The sequence below is a fragment of the Diplotaxodon limnothrissa genome, linkage group LG14 (genome assembly GCF_057381915.1).
Source record: "Diplotaxodon limnothrissa isolate DT_005_m linkage group LG14, D_limnothrissa_male_GT1.1, whole genome shotgun sequence".
Taxonomy (NCBI): Eukaryota; Metazoa; Chordata; class Actinopteri; order Cichliformes; family Cichlidae; genus Diplotaxodon; species Diplotaxodon limnothrissa.
In genome coordinates, this window is record NC_140609.1 from 41,725,359 (window position 1) to 41,736,529 (window position 11,171).

The window sequence follows — 11,171 nt, forward strand, 5'->3', positions numbered from 1 at the left end:
AATAAAAATACAAGTGAATTGCACATTTCAAGTATTGAGTCTATTGCACTGTTGACTATTTACAAAAAGTATTGCACAAGGTATTGTACAGTGAGGTGAAGAGGCACTACAGCTTAGTTGTTCCCCCCTCCTTTGTCCTCCTGTTTCCTGTTTCCCCTCCCTCTCCCCTCCAGAGAGGAGTTAAACAGTCTGATGGCGTGTGGGACGCTGCCTTTTTGATTGTAAGAGAGAAGTTAAGGATTGGTTATTGAGTAACTCACTCATTTTAAATGAAAAGAAAACAGAAATTCTTGTTTTCGACAGCCATATTCCTAGGGACCAACTGACAGGTTCCCATGGGCAGTTTGCACCTTTCTTTCTGACACTGTAAGCGACCTGGATGTTCTCTTGGACATTTTTTTTTAAACTTGACAAACAAGTCTCCACTGTAGTTAAATCTAGCTTTTACCAATTACACCAAATTGCCAAGGCCAAGCCTTACATACCCTGTAAGGACCTTGAGAAACTTATCCATGCCTTTATTGCCTTTAGATTAGACTACTGTAACTCCCTCTATATTGGCCTCCAATCTACCCTTCTCTGCAGACTGCCTGTTGCCGTGTGGTGCTGTTACTCGCCACACCAGGCGGGGGCATTGTTTGTACTCTGTGATGTTTGTGTTATGTAAGTTTCCAGGTGGAGGCTGACCATTGGTGGAAGATGGAATGAGGCCGGCTACAAATTGGGACCTAACTGGGCCGGCAGCCCCCTCCTACTTCCTGTTTCCAGTGAGCTGTGCATTTGGGCCCCTTCGTACCATGTGACTGAGTTTTCCGAGATGAGATTGAAAAACGAAGCTTTTCAACACAGTCCTCTCTGGTGACATCTGGTGGCCAAAAATATGAAGCGCAGCTTGAATCCACAAAATAAAACCAACTGCTTCATTATGATTGCCCACTCGACAGAGTGGAGTTCTGTCTGATATTGGGCCGCCGCTGTGTTGCTTTGAACGTCTATTTTGGGGGGTTAAAAAATGTGGTTTATTTGTTTAATAAATAATTATGACCAGTAAACTCTCCTTGTTTAAACATGCACCATGGCGTGGTCTTTCTTTGCTTTTCACTTCTTGATGTTGGTAAATACGATAATTGAAAAATACCACGTTACATATAATATACATGTAATAATGTACAACACATTATGGAGTATGCTTCTGCTGTGAGGTCCTGCCTCCATGCACTTATGAAATTAATCGCAAGATGGGTGTATTTATCAATAATATTATATTAGGGAAATTTTCCCAGACATATTTCTGACCTGGGGGTAGAACTGATTGTGAAATGGAAAATGCTTATGAACTTGCGAATTAAAAACATGATGCATTTAAAAGGTAGCCCTTTTCCATTTGTATTGTGCGATGGCCGAACCTGTTCCTTTTATATTTAGATAATTTCTCCTGCCTTAAGGAAAATCCCTTCACATGGCACAGAGGAGGCTGGAGTGCAGAGAAACTGGTAGAGATGCAGTTATACAGTCTACCACACAAACTATCAGCTAAAGAGAATAAATACATTAAATTTCTGCACATTTTGCAGACTAACATTTTAAGATTATTTAAAACATAAAATGTATCTTTTTATAACATTAAGTGTAAAGAGTCAAATGGAAGTTTTTCTAAAGTTATTTAATGATATTTATATTATGAAAAGCAGATTTTTGACATTTATGTTTTTCCCGTTGTTAGATCAAATAAACACGCACAAAACAAAAGCAAACAGCCAGAACACAAAGCTGGAAAACCCACCCGATTGACCTCTCCCCGCCACATTTCCAGGGGAATCTGAGACAGTCTGAAGTCACGTAGAGTAACCAAACTTATCCCTATTATACTATATAATCTCTCTGTGTGTGTGTGTGTGTGTGTGTGTGTGTGTGTGTGTGTGTGTGTGTGTGTGTGTGTGTGTGTGATCATAACTCTGGATTTACTGGCCTGTAATTAAAATATAAAAACTTTAAAGTCCGAACTTTCAATGTGGCTGAAACAGAGACTCAGCGGCTGCAGCTTGTTGCTGTGTCAGCTCACATCAGTCATGTGATCTGGAGGTGCAGCGTGTCCGTGGACCACAGAGGGTTAGTAACACTCACCTTCCTTCCATTTCCAGAGTGTAACATCCACCCACCTGTGTAAAATCCGTAATTCCCATGGTGTTCAAAATGTGCTCTGGCACGAACATAAACATCGCTGGCTACTGAAAACAATAAAAAAGCGGTCCTGCTATGGGCTGAACCATTTGTTAATGTTGCAGGGGGGGGGGACACTATGCAATATATTCAGTTTTAGCATTTATGTTCACTGTTGACTGTAACTACGCTCAAACTGTTAATCTTATTTTAATAAACAACACTGTCATATGCAAAACTGGGGTGGCACTTGCCACCCCATGCCACCCTTCTAGATCCGCCCCTGTGTGTGTGTGTGTGTGTGTGTGTGTGTGTGTGTGTGTGTGTGTGTGTGTGTGTGTGTGTGTGTGTGTGTGTGTGTGTTTATTGCCTGAAAGCTATATTATATTACAGCGTATATATCTGTGGCACACAGGTTCTCTCTGGTGCTTCTCTTCTGTTTTGTTAAATACAAATCAGCTAAACATTAATTCATCTCCACAGGAAGACACTTTCTCATAATTTAACAAACACATTTCAAGGTCAGCTGCTGTCAATCACTCTGTGAAACTTTACTACACCCACATGACATTATAGAGGACAGCACATGTTCATAAACGCCTCTGATCTTTGACATCTGCGTTCCATACAAGATCGGATTCATGAGCGGCTGCATCATGAGAAAATACAGAGACAGGAAGATTCTCAGAGCGGCAGGTAAACCCGTCGTATCGAACCTACTCTGAAATATTTCAAAGCAACAACCACAAGAAAAATTCAAGAGAGACACCAGCTGAGGCGTGCAGGTGGTCAGGCTTTTTTGTCTCGTCTGTTTGGATCCATAAAAACACACTTTGAGGATTTTCATGTAAGAAAACAAGATGATAAGTGTGGGGACTATGATGGTCATAATAATGTCAAAAATCCCATAAACATTATTCACCTTTGTGCTAGAACAAGCCAGCCTAACCACCAGGTAATTCTGACAATACAAACTGTTTAAGACGTTTCCACACAGCCTGAGACGCAGGTTTAAGGACAAAGCAATAAGAAATTTCGCTAAAGAGTACGCCCACATCACCATAATCAGAACAGCTGTATTGTTAGATGTCATTTGGGTGTTATATTGTAGAGGACAACAAATAGCGAGGTATCTGTCATAAGACATGACGGCTAAGTTTGAAACTTCAATGCTTCCATAAGTGTGAATGCAGAAGATCTGCAGGAAGCAGAGAGGAGCAGAAACAGTGTGAACATCAGAGAGGATCTGAAGCAGGAGGGACGGAAACAGCCCTGTACTACCATACAGCTCATTCACAAACAGGCTGCACAGAAACATGTACATAGGTTCATGTAAGCTTCTGTTCACACAGATAACCACAATCAGAGACGTGTTGGCAGCAATGATCAGGATGTATAATATTACAGTTAATGAGAAATAGAAGAATTTTAAACTTCCAACATTCATAAAACCTCCAAGAATGAAATAAGACAGAGGAGGCGTGGTTACATTTAACATAGCTCACAAAGTACAAATGTCCCAAATATGTCATGTGCACAGTTGTTGTGTCTGATCTAACAAACACTGCAGCTCACCTGTTCACCTGTGACAACACAGTCACCTCTGCAGCCTTTTTATACCTTCTCAGCACAAATCCGCCTTCGTCGCTCCATGTGACGGACTAACGAGTTCAGTGATTGACGGGAAGGTTCGGATTTGTTTTGTTTTGCGTCTGTGTGGTTCAGTGTAACAGCCTCTGTCTCCTGAGCACTTACCGTCTGGAATTGTTTCAGTTTTCAGAGTGAGCCATCTCATTGCTTTAATAGCACAGGGTGAGCAGGTGACCAGAAGCCCCGGGTTTGACTCTACCCGAGGCCCTTTGTGTATCTGTCCAGCTTCAGAGGACAACCTCACAGACGCAGCAGTCCTCATGTGAAGCCTGGTTAGTTGTTGCCTCGCTGCATCACGGCTGGGCAGCTTGGAGTTGACGTGACGTCAACAAAGAGCTGTCAGTAAGCAGTCATGTGTCTCACGCTAAACCTGCTCAGACCTACAGATTCTGGCCTTGGCTCAAACTGCACCACTAATTTTGCAAACATGCAGCTGTGGCAACACGTCACTGACGTGCTGATGAAGATGGGCCCACTAAAACAACAGGCCAGGCTCAGCATGAGTCGAAATTTCTGCACTTTTCAGTTGCACATGAACGTTTTCTTGTTTTAAATAAGCTATCACAGGCAAATTCAGCCGGCTTCACACCGACCACTTCCTGCGCAATTTGAGCAGAACATCACAGTTCAGAGGTTCAGAAGAAGAAAACCACTTTTATTCTGCTGTGGGTGTCCTACTGTGGACAAAGGACGACTCATCCTGATCTAGTCTGATAGATCTAAATCTGGGTGTTTCAAGCAGGTGAATAATGAGTGGTAGGTTAGCTGAGCCCAAACCCTAACCTCAGATGGGTCACCTATGACCTGGTCAATAGATTTCATCCTGATACCCAGTGACAGTCAGTGTGCCGCTGCCTGTAAAGGTCTGTGCAGCCCTCTGTGGATATGCCTCCCCAGACCATCAGTGACCCCCCACAAACGATGTTACAACGTTCTCCACAACTTCACCTTCACATCTGTCACATGTGCTCAGAGTGAACCTGCTCTCGTCTGTGGAAAGTTTGGGCACCATTGGTGGACCTGCCAATTATGGTATTCTATGGCTAATGCCTGTCGGGCTCCACGGTGCCGGGCAGTGAGCACAGGGTCCACTAGAGGACGTCGGGGCCTCAGACCCCCCTCGTTAGTCTGTTTCTGATTGTTTGGTCAGAGACATTCACACCAGTGTCCTGCTGGAGGTCTGTAGCTCTGAGGACGCTGTTCCTCCTTACAAAGAGGAGCATTTACCGGTCCTGCTGATGGGTTAAGGGCCTTCTACGGCCCTGTCCACCCATAACTGCCCATCTCTCTGCATGGTCCTGAGACCGTGCTGGGAGACACATCAAACCTTCTAGCAACGATACGTAGATGCCATCCCTGTCATCAGGTAGTTGGGCTACCTAGCTCTGCAGGGTCCAGGTATGGCCTGAAACTGACTAACATCTCCTTCCAATACTTACCTGAATAGTTCAGACTCAACGCTGTAGTCTGATTAAAGTGTTCTTGTACTTTTTTAGCAGTGTGTTTGGTACCACAGTTTGGCCTGACTTTGATCAAAGTGGGTCGTTTGATTTTATTATTGCGGTAGGGTCTCTACCTTGCAACATCAAGCACTTGTGAAAAGGTCGGTCATCCCAAGCCTGCTGACAGTCATGCTCACAGTCTTCATGGCGGCGCTTCTGAAAACATGTCAGGTGGTTACCAGACTGATGAACGCCCCAGTCTGGTGCACGTGAACGCTCCCTGTTTTTAACCAAGAATAAACTCAGAAGCTTTCGATCTTATTGTTCCGCTGAGCTGAAATTAAACTGAAACTAATCATTAAAAATTGTTTTAGATTTATGAGTCACCAGTACAGCACACCTTTATCTACCTGAGGTGTCTGACTGCGCCACATATTGTGTTTTTTGTATTTCCTAAAGTATTATAATCTTAAAATGTGACAGAGACCACCTGCTACATGTCAGCTCACGATAGAAAGTGATATGAGTATAGATTACATTTTTTAAAAACGGAACAAAAGTAGAAAGCAGTTTTTATAGTTTTATATATTTATATGTTGTAGAATGCAGTGGATGGTAACGGTACAGAGAGGAAGAGGGTAAGGACCAAACTATTCTTGTGTTACGTTTTTCCTGGACTGTTCATGCGCTCCACTTTGATTTTCAGAAGTTTTACAAAAGATTGAACCTCAGAGTTAAAGTTCATATTAGTTTATTGACCAAAGCAACTAAAATCCATCCTGGGGGGGTCATTACAGAGCGGTCTGAGGGGATGTCGTTATCATCCTGAGCCCTCAGCGGACCACTGAGGCCAGCGCTCAGGTCCGCTCACTCTGATTGGTCGGCTCGGGACCTCTCTGGTCTCTCAGGTTTCCAGCTCTGATTTGCTCCAGAGGGAATTAGAGGAAACTGTAGCTAATGTGAAAATGCCTCAGGGACAAACATGATGACACACTGAAATGACCTTTGACCTCAGGGACTTCATTAACGAGCCACAGTGATAGAGAAACAGTTTAGTCTCTGAGGGGTTTACATTAATCACAAATTTCTCAGGTTCCTGATTTTCAGTGAAACCAGTTTGAATTAGAACTTTTTAACCATCAGTAATAAATGTATTAAACTAAGACTTCACATTCATCTAACGCCTGCTGAAGTCACGCACCCTCACATCTAAAGACAATTATACAGGTTCAGAGTTTTCCAGTTAGTCTCGAGGGAAATCGGACTGAAGTTAAACTAGCTTTTCCGGATCAGTCCCTCTGATAGAAAATGGATTCGGATTTTCACTCCTCCAGGAACCCAAATACTTTAATACACAACTGTAGGATTTAAGCCACACACCTGATTAAATGAAGTTAAAAGATCAACCAAAGATAGTTTGAAGGCCTCCTGCATCTTTGACTAACCCTGAGTTTTCAGTTCCATTAAAGCTGATCAGAGCATGAATGGACCACGTTTCATCGTGTGAACAATCTGAGTGTGAAGACCACTTTCAGGCTGTCTGGGGGTTCGAAAACTCACTTTTTAAACCACCGTAGTCCACTTTAAAACGTTCACATTGACGGCGTCCTTGGACGAATTTGTGACATTTGTTTTCAAAACTAGCTCAATATTTCTGCATTTTTACATGCGAATAAAAAGATCTGACCAATCAGAACGCTGCATTTGGTACAAGTCTGTTAACATGCACATGTACTGAATATTTAGTGAGATGGAAACATTGAAATACTCCTGTTTCCCTCAGACTCACAGCTGGCTACTGCTCCGGGTCGGTTGACTGTCTGAAATCATCCTTCTGCCTCCTCAGATGTGGTCCCAACTCTGCACACAGAACTCGAGCCCACTGACATCCTGAAACATGGACCAAAGCTTCGGCCATCAAACCAGGAAACCCTCCCTGCTGCTGCTGCTCCTGAGAATCGGATGAACCAGAATCTCAGTTTCTGCCTGTTCAGAAACGTCAGGAATGATGAACACCTCATGTCCATTGATGAACACAACAATGGACATAAGGAGCTTCTTTCACAGAAAAAACTCAGATGTTATTTTATATATTAAGCTTTGTATGTTGTTCAGTATATTTCTATGAAAACAAGAGGAACTTCAACACACAGCAGGATATTCACAGTTGAACCAGATATTTACACTTTATGGAAAACTCAAGAACATTGTTTTACTGTACAACATCAATTTAGAGTCAACTTGTTTTGTTTTGGATAAATAAATATTGAAATGTCTTTTGAATCAGTTAAATGTCAGAATAAAGAGAGACAGAGCTTCTATTTTAATCACTTTCATCAAATTTAGGAGCACATATACACTAAGTTTATTGTAAATTAATAAGAAACTCCAGACAATTCCATTCTGAGCTGAAGAAGCTTCTGATTGGTTCGTAGAGTCCATGTGAGTAAACTGGTGGCACAGCTGTGGATGCATATAAGGCAAAACACAGAGTCTGTTTCTGTGACATGGGAACATCAGGAGATGTCAACAAAACACCAGGAACAGAACTGTGGAGCTCCATAAGTGTGGCTCAGTTTGAATACAATTTGGTGCCATTTACAAGAAATACAGACAGTTTCTCTCTTTACTCTTAAAGTTAGGGTTAGAGAGAGAGAGAGAGAGGAACAGAGGGGGTGTTACGTCCCCCCCACCATGGTGGAGGCAAAGGTCCGAAGGAGACAGCAACACTGGACAACCACAATCAATGAAGGAGGAAGACAACAGGCAGGATTTATTGGTTGCTTGCCTCGATAGTCAAACTTAACAAAAGAAAGGAGGTGGGGGAGGAGGACTGGGCGGTTGATCCAAATCAAAGAAATTAATAAAACAAACAGAGGTCAATAGCTTCCAGGGCCTAACTGAAACAAAAAATGCAAAACAAAAGGCCTACCTAGCTACTACAAAAGGTCAGTGAAAACAAGAGTGGCATCAACCGCATAACCTAGTGTGACGAACAGTTTAAAACCTGCAATCAGTGTACAGGGTACCCCAGCTTACCTGTCCAGCCTCCCACCACACACAATACAAAGAAGCCTGTTCATGTGTTTGTCATAAAGCAGAAGCCAGCAGCCACCAGCTGGCCAGGGAGCTGCTCATTTGTAGTGATCCTCGGAGAGTGATTGGCCACCTGTGCCCAGACCAGCCAATAGACACATGCCAATCAACTTTGAACTGGCCAATAGGTGGAGGCCTGACACCTGAAAGATAAAAAGTACACCAAAAGAAAAGCCTCATCCTTTCCAGGGATCCCAGAACACTGTGAATCCAGAGCGAGACTTTATCCTGCACTCAGAGCAAAGCCAAAGATGTTTGCAGTCACTATCGTCTCTTACATCGTAATTTACAGTTACACAATGAAACTGTGTGATCGTTATGAGCTTTCAACATGGACACACAACACATAAATATACACAACAGGCAGGTTTATGTGATGTAAGGCGGGCATTATAGGGGAGGAGCTGGTGTTTGTGGTGCTGTACCGGCTTTCAGCTGGAGGGACAAACTGTTTATCACTGGTGGAGCACACAACGCTGCAGCTGGCCTTTTCCTGGCCACGTCCAGCATTTACTGAGCCCAGACCTGAGAGACAAGTTCCCACAATCCCTCTGTGCTACAAAACACTTCCTGTCAGAAGTGGGATTTAAACCCACACCTCCAGGGGAGACTGGAACCTGAACAGAGCAACTTAGACTAAGACTGATCGCAGAGGCCCGGACTTGGTTTTGCTGGTGGCCCACCTGTGGGCTCCTACAGGGAAGAATTCAGCACAACACAAAAGTCGAGAAGATGTTGGTCCCACTACTGTGTTTGTTCTGAGAGCTGGGTCAGAACCTCATCCCTCTATCCAGTGAGAGCAGTACTCCACAAATACAATGAGGTAAACAACGCTACCACCCAGGCATCACTCTGACCAGTGTTTCTCTGTGAATGTCGCATTCCCGTGGCAGCGTGCTCGCTGCTCACTCAGATTAGAAGTTTTCTTCCCATGCAGAGTGTACAGCAGACGCTTATGTTTGTCTCACTTTTTACAGAATCAAACTCAAAGTAATGTGAGTACTTACAAGCTTTAAATGCTGCACAGTTGTACTCTCTCCACATTATCCATTGTTGAGGTACACCCATCTGTTACCACTAAAGTCACACGCACTCATGTCATTGTCATGAGACACTCTCACACATAAAATCATGGTTTAATAACGCAGTAACGCAGCGTGCTTACTGGAAAGTAACTTTAATTTGATTAATTTTTGTAATAGTAATCCCTTATTTTACTCATTACTTGTAATGCCCCTCCCTCATCCTGGTCATGGTGGACAGATGCCCCTCCCTCATCCTGGTCATGGTGGATGGATGCCCCTCCCTCATCACAGTCATGGTGGATGGATGCCCCTCCCTCATCCTGGTCATGGTGGACAGATGCCCCTCCCTCATCCTGGTCATGGTGGATGGATGCCCCTCCCTCATCACAGTCATGGTGGATGGATGCCCCTCCCTCATCCTGGTCATGGTGGACAGATGCCCCTCCCTCATCCTGGTCATGGTGGATGGATGCCCCTCCCTCATCACAGTCATGGTGGATGGATGCCCCTCCCTGACTGTGATTATGGCTGATGGATGCGTCTCCCTGACTGTGGTCATGGTTAGGATGTGTCTGAGTACAGAATGACCGCTCAGGTCTTATAAACTCTGCTTTAAACGTTTTTGCCCGTCTTGAATTAAGACGGGCAAAACCTTCCTCGGCTGTGGTAATGATGATAAAACTGAACTTGACACTGTGAAGGTGATGTACATGTGTGTCTTCTCTCAAAATGCAGCTGCTGTTGTGGACAAACGAGCTGAGCCTAGGTTTGCCAGCACTTATCAGCTGGCAAATTAAGAACATCTCATTACAACGTTTGTGGTGTTGTCCTCTTGTGGGTGGTGGGGAGGACGCAGGAGGCACTAGAGGTTGAGTGCTTGGTGGATTGGGTGGCAGTCAGGGGCAGAGGTCTTGGTATTCTGATCCCCGGATTCCAAAAATGGCTTGTGATACATGGGTGTCGCCTCGCTCGTATGGAAGGGCCCCTGTTTAATCGTGTCTGAATCCCTCTGTGTGCTCTGCGTCTCTGATTCACATCTAAACTCTGATTTTATTTTCCTTTTCTCACTCTCTGAGTTTAAATCTGATTTTTATTTAACCACGTTTCAAAGATGAACATTTCCACTTTTGTGTTTTAAATTTCTGCTGTGAAATCAGATGTGACACAGTGATTAGAGCAGACGTCCAGTAGGATGAACGTCATTTCCCAGTAAACAGCTCCACCTGCTGGTTGCAGAGACACAGTGCAGCTAAGCGAGCTGCTCAGTTGCTTTATGTGAGGAAAAACATCTGCTGAGTTTTTCAGACAAAGCTGTTTGCCTGCTGTCGCAGGTACATACACAGTTAACCTGAATATTAAAAACAGACAGTGTAATGTTCCCATAATTCAGTTTAATTAGTTCTGTCACAGCCAGTGAAATGATCAGGAATAAACAGCATCTCAACATGACAAATACTTTTGATATTTTCATTGTTTTGTTCATCCTACCTTTCAGAACACGGTGTGGGTAATTATTGTTTTATTGTTTTATTGAAATATCAGTTTTTCTGTTTTTTCACAGGAAAGTTTTCTAAAATTTATTTAATGTGAATTTTATCAAAGTAAACAGATGTAATATTTGTGCTTAAACAGGTTCCAGCCAATGATTTTTATTCATATTTATTGTAAAACTTTTATATCTGAATCATGTGGATTTACTCCCAAACACTTTCCGCTCAAAAGTTTGATTTTTCATCATTTTTATCCCCAGTTAGTTTTCACCAGCAGCCCACTGAGTTTTGTTTTAGCCTCAAAAGAA

General features: G+C 43.3%; 1 protein-coding gene across 1 annotated transcript; it reads right to left on the reverse strand.

The window, feature by feature from the left end:
• Nucleotides 1–2,692: 2,692 nt before the first annotated feature.
• Nucleotides 2,693–3,607, reverse strand: LOC146619569 (olfactory receptor 51G1-like). Its single transcript, XM_085370241.1, has 2 exons — nt 2,998–3,607; nt 2,693–2,895 (listed from the first exon to the last, which is right to left on the reverse strand). Exons 1-2 carry the CDS (start codon nt 3,605–3,607, stop codon nt 2,693–2,695), a joined length of 813 nt encoding a protein of 270 aa, XP_085226367.1.
• Nucleotides 3,608–11,171: the final 7,564 nt, after the last annotated feature.